Source organism: Musca domestica, unplaced genomic scaffold, assembly GCF_030504385.1.
Source record: "Musca domestica strain aabys unplaced genomic scaffold, Musca_domestica.polishedcontigs.V.1.1 138, whole genome shotgun sequence".
NCBI classification, from domain to species: Eukaryota; Metazoa; Arthropoda; class Insecta; order Diptera; family Muscidae; genus Musca; species Musca domestica.
The window spans coordinates 232029-246124 of NW_026712189.1; the positions used below are offsets into that span (position 1 = coordinate 232029).

A 14096-nucleotide genomic window follows, 5' to 3' on the forward strand; every position below is an offset into this window, starting at 1 on the left:
GTACCAGACGGAGTGGACCGATATATTCCATCTTTACACCAGACCTTCGATTAATAAAAATATTGTGATGTGTGTAATTTAAAGAAAATCTGACTCATACATCACATTTTATAAGAGTTATAATTATTCAAAATGTTGACCCTTTGGGGGGAGGTACTTGATGGAGTGACCGATATTCTCTATTTTCTCACCTGACCTAGCACTGATGCATATATTCGGATTTGCGAAGTTGGAGCAGAATCGGATTTCTTTCTCTTTCTGTGCAGTAAAATATTTTCTTTGAAAATTTTAATACTTTGTGCGGGAGGTACCAGAAGAACTGGACCGATTATGTCTATCTCCAAACTCAATCCAAGTTTAATAATAATACTACGATGTGCCAAGTTTGGACAAAGTCGGATACTCCCTTCGAGAGTTATCGTGCGCTCCAGCCAGACAGACTGGCCGTATGGCAAATGATATATACTAATGTAGCCATATGGCGGAGGGTATAAAAATCTTAAAATAATTACTTTATGGATTGATTATTAGTCCTTGAAAATATTCCTCAAAATCCAAGTTTAAGGGATACAATAACCTTTGAAAACTATTTAAAAAACCCCAAGTTTTGTGACTCCAATTGTTCTTGCGAACAATTCCTACAAATCCCCTTTTTAAATATAATATACCATCGTCGTTTGTTTCTCTTTTGGTCCTTGAAAAAAAATGCTCAAAATCCACGTTTTATGACTCCAAAGTCCTTGAAAATATTCCTCAAAATCCAAGTTTAAAGGCTCCAATAACCTTTGAAAACTATTTAAAAACACCCCAAGTTTTGTGACTCCAATTGTTCTTGCGAAAATATTCCTACAAATCCTCTTTTTAAATATAATATACTATCAACGTTTGTTTCTCTTTTGGTCCTTGGAAAAAAAAAATCCTCAAAATCCATGTCTTGTGACTCCAAAAGCCTGTGAAAAAAATACTTTCACCGAATTACGTAGTCCTTCAAAATATTGTTAAACATCTAGGTTTTAAGATCTGTCGGTTCTTGATAGATATTCTCAAAAACCTGCGTTTTGTGGCTCTATAGGTCCCTAAAAGTTTTCCTATAAATCAACACTATTTGTGGCCCTTGTGGTCCTTGAAAATATGTTCATAAAAGTTCTCAATTTGCTGATCTTTTCGTCCTCGAACAAAATATTCCTTAAAAATTCCCAATTTTTTGACCTTTTTGTGCTTGAAAAAAATATTCCTTAAAATCCATGTTATGTGGCTCCAATAGGGTTTCAACAAATATTATGGAAAATACAGGTTTGGTAGCTTTGTTGGTTCCTTGAAAAAATATTCCTTTAAAAGCCAATAGTCCTAATAAAATATTTTAAACAAGTAAAAAACACTAAGTTTGGCCGGGCCGAACTTTCAATACCTTCCACGATTTGGAACGAATTTGGAAATTTTCAATAACATAAAATCCATTAAAAATTCTATTAAAATCTTAAAAGTACTGAATATAGCCGTTATATTAGGGTCTATACGAAGACGTGGACCTGCATTGGCAACTTTTATCATAAGCCATTACAATATTCAAATACGAAACTTGAAAAAAAAATCGGTGAATAATGTCGCTAAAATCATCAAAATACCGAATATAGGAAGGAACCGTTATATCGGGGCTATACAGACACCTGTGCCTGCATAGATAGTTTTCTGTTACAAGCTGTAGTACCTATTAGGAACTTCGAATATGAAATTTCAAACAATTTCGGTGAATATTGTACCTAAAATCGTCAAAATACCGAATATAGGAAGGAACTGATATATGGGGCCTATACGAAGACCTGGACCTGCATAAACAATTTTCTCTCATAGACTGTAGTTCTCATTACGAAATTCTAAATACGAAATTTAAAATAACTCCGGTAAATAATTTCGGTAAATTCATCAAAATACCGAATATTGGGAGGTATCGTTATATGGAGGCTATACGAAGATATGTGCCTGCATACGAAATTTTTTGTCATAGGCTGTAGTGCTCATTACGAATTCCAAATAAGAAATTTGACAAAAAACTCCTGTGAAAAATGTCCCAAAAATCGTCAAAATACCGAATATCGGGGGGTCCGTTGTAAGTTGGGTATACGATATCGTGGACCTGTATAGACATTTATCTTTCAGGGTGTAAAGTGCTTAGAAAGAACTTCTAGTGAGGATTTTTAGACAATTCCATTGAAAAATGTAGCTAAAATCGTTAAAATACCGAATATAGGGACGTATCGTTAAATGGGGGATATACAGGGTTGCCCATATTCGACGGACCCATGACTCTTTGGGCCCATTCCAATCGACGAGGCTTGTCCGCAGCAACATTCTTTGCGTCAATTGAATTTTGTACGGGAACAAATGCAAATCAATGCGAATAATCCGTTGTAAAGTGGACCGAGCCATGCCCAACTGCTGAGAACGGCGTTTTTGGGATGTTCTTGGGGACCTTTCAACACTGGCTCGTATTGGCTGTATTGGTTCATGGTAAAAATCTGCTTGGACTGACGCTTCAGACGCGGTAAGGGATGTGACATCTCTGTCAAAATTTATGGCGTTGCCAGATGGGTCCGTCGAATATGGATAACCCTGTACCATATCGTGGACCTATATAGGCCATCTTCGAATTGGACCTGCCTTCAGACAGAAGACTTATCTGTGTAAAATTGAAGCTTCCTATCCTTATTCGTTTTGACTCTAGCGTAATTACAACAGACGGACGTACAGGGCTAAATCGTCTAAGTACTTTACGCTGATCAAGAATATATATATTTTGTTATGTCTAAAATTATTATTTCGCTGAGTTACAAACGGAATGACGAACTTCATATACCCTCCATACTATGTTTGGTGGAGGGTATACAAAATTTAAGCTTTAAGGCGCCAGTTGTGCTTGAAAAAAGTATTCTTTAAATTTACTTTCACCGATATTCCCTGACAAAAATACTCTTAAAAATTCACAGTCACAGGTGGTCCTTTGAAAATTATTCCTACATATCCATGTTTTCAAAAAACATTTTAAAAATCCACCTGATTTTGCATCAATTTTTTGCAGCTTTTTTAGTTCTTTAAAAACTTGTTTTGTAGCCTTAAAGGTCCTTAAAAAATTCTAAAAATCCAAAACAAGCAGCTCTATTGGTCCTCAAAAAAAAAAAAAAAAAAAAAAAAAAAATATTTTAAGCTCCCATGGCTCTTGAAAAATATTTTTGATATGTCATATTCTATGCCATACTCGCATCTCTTGCCTTACCCATCCCTCCCAAAAACATCATCATTTCTAATTTGCTAAACCACAAAACTTGGTCTTCATTTGTCAATTTTATGTGAGTAACAAAAAAATAACAAGTGCCACTTGTTTTTTTTTCTCCTTGTCATCATCGGTTTATTCCTAGAAATGGAGGAAAAAATAAATTGTAACATTGTCCTGCATCCTTGTCAGTTGCCGAAATGTTCCATTCTTTTCTGGTTTTTAGGTGTTGAAATGAAATGTTCTCTGATTGTATCTCTCTCTCTCTCTCTCTATTATTCCTCTCTGTTCCCAGTAAGAATATCAATGTGTAGTTAAGTGACAGTTAACATTGTAATTGACACATACCCACACACACTTCCATAGACATAGGCATACAGACAATTTAATAATAATTGTGTTTTTGTTTCTGTGGCAAATGAATTGGTTTTGTTTTGGAATTTTGTAAAAAGATAACTCGACATGAATTCGTAATTACTCTGAGAGGGAAAGAGAGAGAGAGCGAGATAGAAGACATGTGTTGATGTGTGTGGGCAATGGAGGATACCAATGAATTTTCCTATATTTAACAAATTAGTTAAGTTTTGGATAATTCAAAAACATTGAATGAAATAGGTAAAGGATGTGGTCACATATTTGGCTTTTGGGCTATCAGAGTAACTAAAAGACAGTTTTAAGGGATATATATTTTTAAGGAATATCAAGTGGATTTAGGATTTTTCGAAGACCCTCAGAGCTACCAAACAGGGCCTTTACAATATACAGCGTGAGATGAAAAAACTGCAACCAACTTCAGACTGCTCTCATTTCTAAGCCACTCGTCCGACAGCTGTTAAAATTATTCCAGTGACAGCTCATTTTATTGTTTACAAGCGTACAAAAGCATTATGGAGAGAGTTTTCCAGAAAAAAAGTTATTCGTGATGGAATTCAAGAGTGATAGTGTGATTTCTTTATATTTGGCTTGAAAACCACAAGTGGCTATCGTTAGAGCACTCCAGTGATACTGGTAGCGTATCCCGACGTCAAGAAAGTGAACGGAAGAAAACAGCAACATCAGCAGAAATGGCTCGAAAAATAAAGAAGCGACTGCACATATCGCAATATTCCATTCGGAAAATATTTAAAAATGAGCTCAGCTGATAATGGTCGGCCACCAGAACTCAAGCGCCGGCCGTGGTGGTGGTGTGGGCCGCCATAACAGCCGATGGTCGCTCTCCGCTCATATTAATCGACCATGCCATCAGAATAAATGCCGCAAAAATATTCTGGAGGGTGTATTAAAGTCTTGGGCACACAAACATTTTGGCCGCAGACCCAGGACATTCCAAGAGGACTCAGCACCATCGCACTTAGCACGCTTAATTCCTTGCTTAATTTCCAGCGCACAATGGCCACCAAAACTCCGGATACCAATCCGTTGGACTATTGTGTCTGGAGTATTTTGGAAGGCAAGGTTGGCACTAAAAAAATACCAAAGTGTCGATCATTGAAGGCCATAATTCGGGCCAAAGGTGACCAATTCGAACAAAACTAAACCTATTCTAAAATTTTATGATATTTCCGATATTTTTATACCCTCCTCCTTGGAAAGGAGGGTATATTAACTTTGTCATTCCGTTTGTAACATCCTTAAATATTCGTCGTAGACCCAATAAAGTATTATATTCATAATCAGCATAAGATTCTAAGTCGATTTAACGATGTCCGTCTGTCTGTCCGACTGTCTGTTGAAATCACGATACAGACCACATTATTTGACGTAGAGCGTCAAAATTTAGCAGAGCAATTTGTATTGTGTCTAGGATAGTTGGTATTGAAAATGAAATATATCGGTCCACGTTCTGGTATAGTCCCCATATAACGGTACCTCCCGATACTCGGTATTTTGATGATTTATGCCAATTTTTTTCACGGATTTGTCTGAAAATTGGTATTTGTTGGTCATAACGGGTCCCTGTACGTGTGACAAAACAATGCATGTATAGGTCCACGTTATGGTATAGCCCCCATATAAAGGTACCTCCCGATATTCGGTAATTTGATGATTTTTGACACATTTTTCCACGGATTTGTCTAAAAATTGGTATTTGTGGGTCATAATGGTTTCCAGCTCCAGTGGCGAAACATTGCATGTATGGGTCCACGTTTTGGTATAGCCCCCATATAAAGGTACCTCCCGATATTCGGTATTTTGATTATTTTTGCCACATTTTTCCACGGATTTTTCTAAAAATTGATATTTGTGGGTCATAATGGGTTCTAGCTCCGTTGGGGAAACATTGCATGTGTAGGTCCACGATTTGGTATAGCCCCCATATAACGATACCTCCCAATATTCGGTATTTTAATGGTTTTTTCCACATTTTTGCACTGAATTGTCTAAAAATTGGTATTTGTGGGTCATAATGAATCCTAGTTCGTGTGGCGAGTCATTGTAATTATAGGTCCACGTTTTGGTATAGCCCCCATATAACGGTACCTCCCGATATTCGGTACTTTGATAATTTTTGCCACATATTTTCGCGGATTGGTCTAAAAATTGGTATTTGTGGGTCATAATGGGTTCTAGCTTCGTTGGCGAAACATTGCATGTGTAGGTCCACGATTTGGTATAGCCCCCATATAAAGGTACCTCCCAATATTCGGCATTTTAATGGTTTTTGCCACATTTTTGCACTGATTTGTCTAAAAATTGGTATTTGTGGGTCATAATAGGTTCTAGCTCCGTTGGCGAAACATTGCATGTGTAGGTCCACGATTTGGTATAGCCCCCATATAACGATACCTCCCAATATTCGGCATTTTAATGGTTGTTGTCACATTTCTTCTAATGTTTCCTTTACCCTAAGGTGGAGGGTATTAAAAGTTTGGGCCGGCCGAATTATGCCATTTGACTTTGTTGCAGTTGTTTGGTTATCTCACCCTGTATTCGCCGTAGGACATTATTAATCCCCCCCATGAAGCCACTGTGCCACAATGTTTCATCTTTAATTTTTGGGGTAATGCAAGGAAGCTGGCTGCCAGTATTGTTGTTAACAACAGCCATTGTCTGGTAGAGACTAAAGGCTAAAGTCATTATCACCGTCATTGTCACTGTAACATGGCCACGGAAGATGGCGAAGAAGAACGAGAAGCAGCAACAGCAACATCCTCATCATCGTCATCATTACCACCACCAGGTGTATTCTACACATGAAGGTCTTGTCTATTTCTCTACTTAGGCTGATACTTTAATTCACGTTCACACACAAACACACGCCCATCTGGCCAAGTATGTGTATACGGCAGGTTACCTATCATTGCAACCTTAACTTAAATCTCTCCTCACATATGGCGGGTAATTCGGTGTGTTAGAAATGATGCTACGGCTACCGCATCTACACTACAGCTACTGCTCTAGAGGTACTTACTTGATGTACGGCTGATGTAATGCCACCAAACTGGCATGGATGCCCACACTGACGGCAGCCAAATGGAAATAGTCAAACAACACCGGCAGATGATAGTGGAGACCACGTCCTGGATGGAAATTCAACTGCAAAGTACGCGTCGAGGCCAATGCTAAATTGGATGCTGTGGCATTCTGTTCGGCGAACCACAATTCCAATTGTAATGAAAATTCTGCACGTTCTATGGATTCTTTTAAATGACGACTGTCAACTGTGTGTGTGTGTGTGAGTTTTTATTGTGTGCGTTTGTTTTGAATGAAAGAGAAGAAGAAGAGAAAAAAGAAAATACAATAAAAATTTTAATGAATAATTTTAGATAAGAAGGAGGATTTGTTGCATTGCATTTTTAAATTAGGAAATAACAAGTGGAGAAGAAAAAAAATGGCAGCTATGATCAACTGACATTTAAGAGAGAAAATAATTTCTAAAGGGTCGTGGAAAATATATTTATAGAAATCCATACTTTTGCCATTAAAAATGTTTTAAAAAGTCAAAAGTCGTTCCGTTAGTCCTTGACAAGGTATTCTTTAAAAAATCATTAAAAATCAAGGTTCTGATTATTTGATAGTCCTTGAAAAATTTATAATTTAAAAGCTATTCATTGGCCCTTGAAAAATGTTCTTAAAATTTCAAGTCTCTGACTGCTGGCCGCTTGAATATTTTCTGAAAAATCAACCTAGGTCCTTAAAAATGTTTCTTAATAAACCTATGTCCGACAGCTTTTTTTTCATTGGATCCTAAAAAAATATTCTAACAAAATCCAAATATGGTAGTTATCTTGGAAAGTTTTCTATCAGTAATTTAAAAAATAGTTATTCTATAAAGAACTAATAGAGAACTTACCATAAATATTATAAAATACCAACAGAGCTAATTTTTTTCTGGTGCCAATGGCAGTTTTTTGGGAACTTTTAAGGACTAATAGAAACAGTCGCATCAGTCTGATGGGGTCTGGAAAACATTTCTCTAAAAATATTTTTCGGCTTATCTTCGGTGGTTCTGTTGTTCTTGAAAAATATTCCTGGAAACACTCCGTCGGTTCATAAGAAAATAGTATTGAATAAAAATTTCTGGAAAATTCCTTATTAGACCTTCAAAAAAATTATTTAAAAATGTCAAATTTTCTTGGTCTATTTGTCTTTCGAAACCGTGTCAATTTGTGGAAAAAATTGTAATAGTTTTGTAACAAAATGGTGAAAAAATTCTCAAACAATAACCTCCTCGTCATCGTCCTTTACAAATTAGTCCTTAGATATCCAGTTTCGTGGACTTTATAGTCATTTAAAAGGTTCTTGAAAAAATGAATCAACATCTAAGTTTTGTCCCTGAAAAATATTCCTAAAAAATGTGAATGGTTTTGGAAAAACTACAGGGTAAGATGAAAAAAACTGCAACCAATTTCAGACTGCTGTCATTTCTAAGCCCCGCGTCCGACAGCTGTTAAAATAATTCCAGTGACAGCTCATTATATTGTTTACAAGCGTACAAAAGCATTTTGCTTAGAATTTTCCAGAAAAAAATTATTCGTGATGGAATTCAAGCAACAAGAAAAAACAACATCAGCAGAAAAGGTTCGAAAAGTAAAGAAGCCACTTGATCGAAACCCCCGTCGCAGTGGCCGAAAAATGGCTCGTGAGCTGAACATATCGCAATATCTCATTCGGCAAATATTGAAAAATGAGGAAAGGAAATAGATTCAAAAGAGTTAAAGAGATGCTTCGCTTGTCCGAAAGTGGTGAACTGCCGAATTTGGTGTCTTCGATGAGAAAACATCCGTTGTCCAGCAGTTTGTAAGCAAACAAATTTATCATTTTTACTTGCTAAAGAGGTCAGCTGAAAATGTGTACCTTCGGTTGGCCACCAGAACTCAAGCGCCGGCCATGGTGATGGTGTGGGCCGCCATAACAGCCGATGACCGCTCTCTGCTCGTATTAACGCGAAAATATTCTGGAGGGTGTATTAAAGCCTTGGGCACGCAAACATTTTGGCCGCAGACCTAGGACATTCCAGCAGGTCTCAGCACCATCGCACTTAGCACGCGCCACACAAGAATGGCTACAAAATGAGGTTCCTCGCTTCATTTCCAACGCTCAATGGCCACCAAAATCTCCGGATACAAATCCGTTGGACTATTGTGCCTGGAGTGTTTTGGAAAGCAAGATTGGCATTAAAAAATACCAAAGTGTCGATCACCTCAAGCAAGCGCTTCGCCGGGAATGGGCCAAGATACCGCAGAGCAACATTCGGGCAGGGTGTAACGTTTTCATTGGCCGTTTTAAGGCCATAATTCGTGCCAAAGGTGACCAATTCGAAATCTAATCTAAACTTATTATAAAATTTGATGCTATTTCCCACATTTTTTGCTTTCATTCAATACAATTATGTTTGACTTTTTTGCAGTTTTTTTATCTCACCCTGTTATCTTATTAATCCACCGTTAGTCTTTAAAAAAATATTCTTAAATATCTAGGTTTGGTCCCTCCGAAAATATATTTAAATAATCTACTATAAATCCTTGAAAAATATTTTTAAGGGCCGTTAGGCCTTAAAAAAATATAACTAAAATTCTAGGTTTGGTCCTTAAAAAAATATCTTTAAAATCGAAGTTTGATCCTTGAACTAATAATTCTAATAACCCACATTAAGTCTTAGAAAATATTATTTTAAATAAATTGAAGTTGAGTCCTTGAAAACTTATTTAAAAAAAAATATACACGTTTGGTGTCTAAAAAACTGAAGAAATATTCTAAAATCTCCAGGTTTGGTTTGGTAAAAATAAATTCTCAAAAATGCACTTTAGATTCTTTAAAAAAAAAATCTAGATTTGATTCTTAAAAAATGCTCTTAAAATGCAGGTCTAATTCTTGAAAAAATATTTTCATATTTTGTATTTTTCACATTTATATTGAAAAACCCACGTGTGTTCCTTGAAAAATCATTCTCAAAAATGTCAGGTTGTTCCTTGAAGGAATAACCTTAAAAATACGCCTTTGGTCCTTGAAAAAGCATTTTTGAAGAATCCACGTTCAGTCTTTTAAACTATTTTGAAACATTTAAAATTTTCCTTGATAAAATATTACTTAGATAGCCATGGCTGGCCCTTAAAAAAGTTTGTTCGGCAAATACCCGGTTAATTCTTGAAAATTATTTCGAAGATTACAAATTGGACATTTGAGCAAATATCCAAAAATACCCACCTTAAGTGTTCAAAAAAATATTTATAAAAATGTACGTTATTTAAAAATCGAATTTGGTGGTCCTTGAAAAAATATTCAAAATCCTATTTGGATTCATGGTCCACTTTTAATAGTCCTTAAGGAGACTAATGTTGACAGATCATGAAAAAATATATTTACTACTCGGTATTTGTTAGTCCTTGATAAAATGTTCTTAAACAATAATTTTTTATAGTTCTTAAAACACTATACAGTGTTCAAAAGGACTAGATCCATATGGTGTGGTCCTTTAAAAATATTCTTAAAAATCCTTCTAGAAAGCTCTAGTTATCCCTGGAGAAATCCTTGTTAAACTCACTCATGAATCCCAATTAAGAAAATATTAAATAATTTAAATAAACAATTATAACTTCAGTAGACCATGTGCCTCTAAAAGTGTATCCTTTTAGGCTGAGTACAAAGACCTCAGCGACTAAATGTCTCGCTGAATTTGTAGCCATGAATTAACAATCCAACAATCAACTCTTCCCCCCTCTCCCTCTTGATACCACCAACATTTGATGTGGTTTTAATTGAGACATTTTTCTGTTTGGTTTCCATTTGAATTCGCTGGTTGTTGTAGCATTCACTTTGTTTGTCCTTTTTTTGCCATGCCATTTAATTAGTGAAATTCTTTTAATTTCACATTTATTGTCCAAACAAAAGATAAGTTGAGAAGAATTCCTGGAAATATGTCTGTTATATTTTTGTGGTTTGTTGTTGGTAAGTTCCTTGTCATTCTTTTTTTTTTCTGGCAGTTGAATGTGATTTTTCCCGAAATCCTTTTCAAAATTCATTGTTTGGTTTGGGGGTTGTTGAAGGGGGGAAATTATTTGGGCTTCTTTTTTTAATTTCTGTTTTGTGAATGTGAATATTATTCGACAAGTTTGAGCGAAAACGAACACAGAGATTTATTTGGGCAATTGAAAGATTTTGAAATAAATGTTAATGGGAGCGAGGAGAAAAATTTGGACAGGACAAAAGGTAATCGGGAATTTTGCTAGTATGTACCAATCGTGGATTTTTAAGAATATTTTTCCAAGGAACAAATGGGATTTTTTTTAAATAATTATTTAAGGACCCCCAAAGCCTTCATTGGCGGACTTTTAAAATTAATTTTCAAGGACCTTCAAAGTCCGCTATCGTGGCGTGAGAAGAGAATTTTTTCAAGATACGTTGACTTGTAAATGCATATTGTCAAGGAGCATATTGTAGGTCTAGCGCCTGTAAACGTAGATTTTTAAGCATTTTTTTTAAAGGATCATTAGGACCAAATATGTACTTTTACGAAAAAAATGCCAGAGGGAAATCTTAAAAACTATTTTTACAAGGACCATTCGATCAAACGAGGATTTTTTAAAATATTTTTCAAGGACCTTCAAAGTTACCAAACGTGGATTTTTAAAATATTTTTTCAAGGACCTTCAAAGCCACCCAACGTGGATTTTTAAAATATTTTTTTAAGGACCTTCAAAACCATCCAACGTGGATTTTTAAAATATTTTTTCAAAGATCTTCAAAGCCATCCAACGTGGATTTTTAAAATATTTTTTCAAGGACCTTCAAAGCCACCAAAAGTGGATTGTTGAAATATTTTTTAAAGACCTTCAAAGCCACCAAAAGTCGCGTTTTAAAATATTTTTTCAAGGACCTTCAAAGCCATCCAACGTGGATTTTTAAAATATTTTTCAAGGAACTTCAAAGCCATCTAACGTGGATTTTTAAAATATTTTTTCAAGGACTTTCAAAGCCAGCAAACGTGGATTTTTTAAAATATTTTTTCAAGGACCTTCAAAGCCAACAAACGTGTATTTTTTTAAATATTTTTTCAAGGACCTTTAAAGCCAAGAAACGTGGCTTTTTAAATTATTTTTTCAAGGACCTTAAAGTCCGCAAATTATGGATTTCTTAAAATATTTTTAAGGACCTTCAAACCCAACAAACGCGGCTTTTTAAATTATTTTTTCAAGGACCTTCAAGCCACCAAACGTGAATTTTTAAAATATTTCTTAAGGACTTTCAAAGCCAATAAACGTGGCTTTTTAAATTATTTTTTTAAGGACCTTCTAAGCAAACAAACGTGAATTTTTAAAATATTTTTTAAGAACTTTCAAAGCCAATAAACGTGGATTTTTTTAAAATATTTTTTTAAGGACCTTCAAAACCATCCAACGTGGATTTTTAAAATATTTTTCTTTAAAGACCTTCAAAGCCACCAAACGTGGAGTTTTAAAACATTTTTTCAAGGACCTTCAAAGCCATCCAACTTGGATTTTTAAAATGTTTTTTTAAGGAACTTCAAAGCCATCCAACGTGGAGTTTTAAAATATTTTTCAAGGACCTTCAAAGCCATCCAACGTGGATTAAAAAAAAATAAGAACATTCAAAGCCATCCAACGTGGATTTTTAAAATATATTTTCAAGGAACTTCAAAGCCATCCAACGTGGAGTTTTAAAATATTTTTCAAGGACCTTCAAAGCCATCCAACGTGGATTAAAAAAAAAATAAGAACATTCAAAGCCATCCAACGTGGATTTTTAAAATATATTTTCAAGGATCTTCAAAGCCATCCAAGGTTGATTTTTAAAATATTTTTTTAAAGACCTTCAAAGCCATCCAACGTGGATTTTTAAAATATTTTTTCAATGACCTCTAAAGCCACCAAACATGGAGTTTTAAAATATTTTTTCAAGGACCTTTAAAGCCATTCAACGTGGATCTATAAAATATTTTTTCAAGGACCTTCAAAGCCAACAAACGTGAATTTTTAAAATATTTTTTTAAAGACCTTCAAAGCCACCAAACGTGGAGTTTTAAAATATTTTTTCAAGGAACTTCAAAGCCATCCAAGGTGGATTTTTAAAATATTTTTTCAAGGACCTTCAAAGCCATCCAACGTGGATTTTTAAAATATTTTTTCAAGGACCTTCAAAGCCATCCAACGTTGATTTTTAAAATATTTTTTCAAGGACCTTCAAAGCCATCCAACGTGTATTTTTAAAATATTTTTTAAAGACCTTCAATGCCACCAAACGTGGAGTTTTAAAATATTTTTTCAAGGACCTTTAAAGCCATCCAACGTGGATCTATAAAATATTTTTTCAAGGACCTTCAAAGCCACCCAACGTGGATTTTTTAAAATATTTTTTTAAAGGCCTTCAAAGCCACCAAACGTGGAGTTTTAAAATATTTTTTTAAAGACCTTCAAAGCCACCAAACTTGGAGTTTAAAAATTTTTTTCAAGGACTTTCAAAGCCATCCAACGTGGATTTTTAAAATATTTTTTCAAGGACCTTCAAAGCCATCCAACTTGGATTTTTAAAATATTTTTTCAAGGACTTTCAAAGCCATCCAACGTGGATTTTTAAAATATTTTTTCAACGAACTTCAAAGCCCTCCAACGTGGATTTTTAAAATATTTTTCAAGGACCTTCAAAGCCATCCAAAGTTGATTTTTAAAATATTTTTTCAAGGACCTTCAAAGCCATCCAACGTGGATTTTTAAAATATTTTTTCAAGGACCTTCAAAGCCATCCAACGTGGATTTTTAAAATATTTTTTTAAAGACCTTCAATGCCACCAAACGTGGAGTTTTAAAATATTTTTTCAAGGACCTTCAAAGCCATCCAACGTTGATTTTTAAAATATTTTTTCAAGGACCTTCAAAGCCATCCAACGTGTATTTTTAAAATATTTTTTTAAAGACCTTCAATGCCACCAAACGTGGAGTTTTAAAATATTTTTTCAAGGACCTTTAAAGCCATCCAACGTGGATCTATAAAATATTTTTTCAAGGACCTTCAAAGCCACCCAACGTGGATTTTTTAAAATATTTTTTTAAAGACCTTCAAAGCCACCAAACGTGGAGTTTTAAAATATTTTTTTAAAGACCTTCAAAGCCACCAAACTTGGAGTTTAAAATTTTTTTTCAAGGACTTTCAAAGCCATCCAACGTGGATTTTTAAAATATTTTTTCAAGGACCTTCAAAGCCATCCAACTTGGATTTTTAAAATATTTTTTCAAGGACTTTCAAAGCCATCCAACGTGGATTTTTAAAATATTTTTTCAACGAACTTCAAAGCCCTCCAACGTGGATTTTAAAATATTTTTCAAGGACCTTCAAAGCCATCCAAAGTTGATTTTTAAAATATTTTTTCAAG

The 14096-nt window shown here is 34.8% G+C and overlaps 1 protein-coding gene across 1 annotated transcript in view; it reads right to left on the bottom strand.

The window, feature by feature from the left end:
* The window catches only part of LOC101890545 (uncharacterized), a 189712-nt gene that overhangs the window by 42334 nt on the left and 133282 nt on the right, over positions 1-14096 (bottom strand). Inside the window, exon 4 of the mRNA XM_059118946.1 lies at positions 6681-6930. Coding sequence (XP_058974929.1) covers positions 6681-6930 — 250 coding nt within the window. The remainder of the gene's footprint in view (positions 1-6680; positions 6931-14096) is intronic.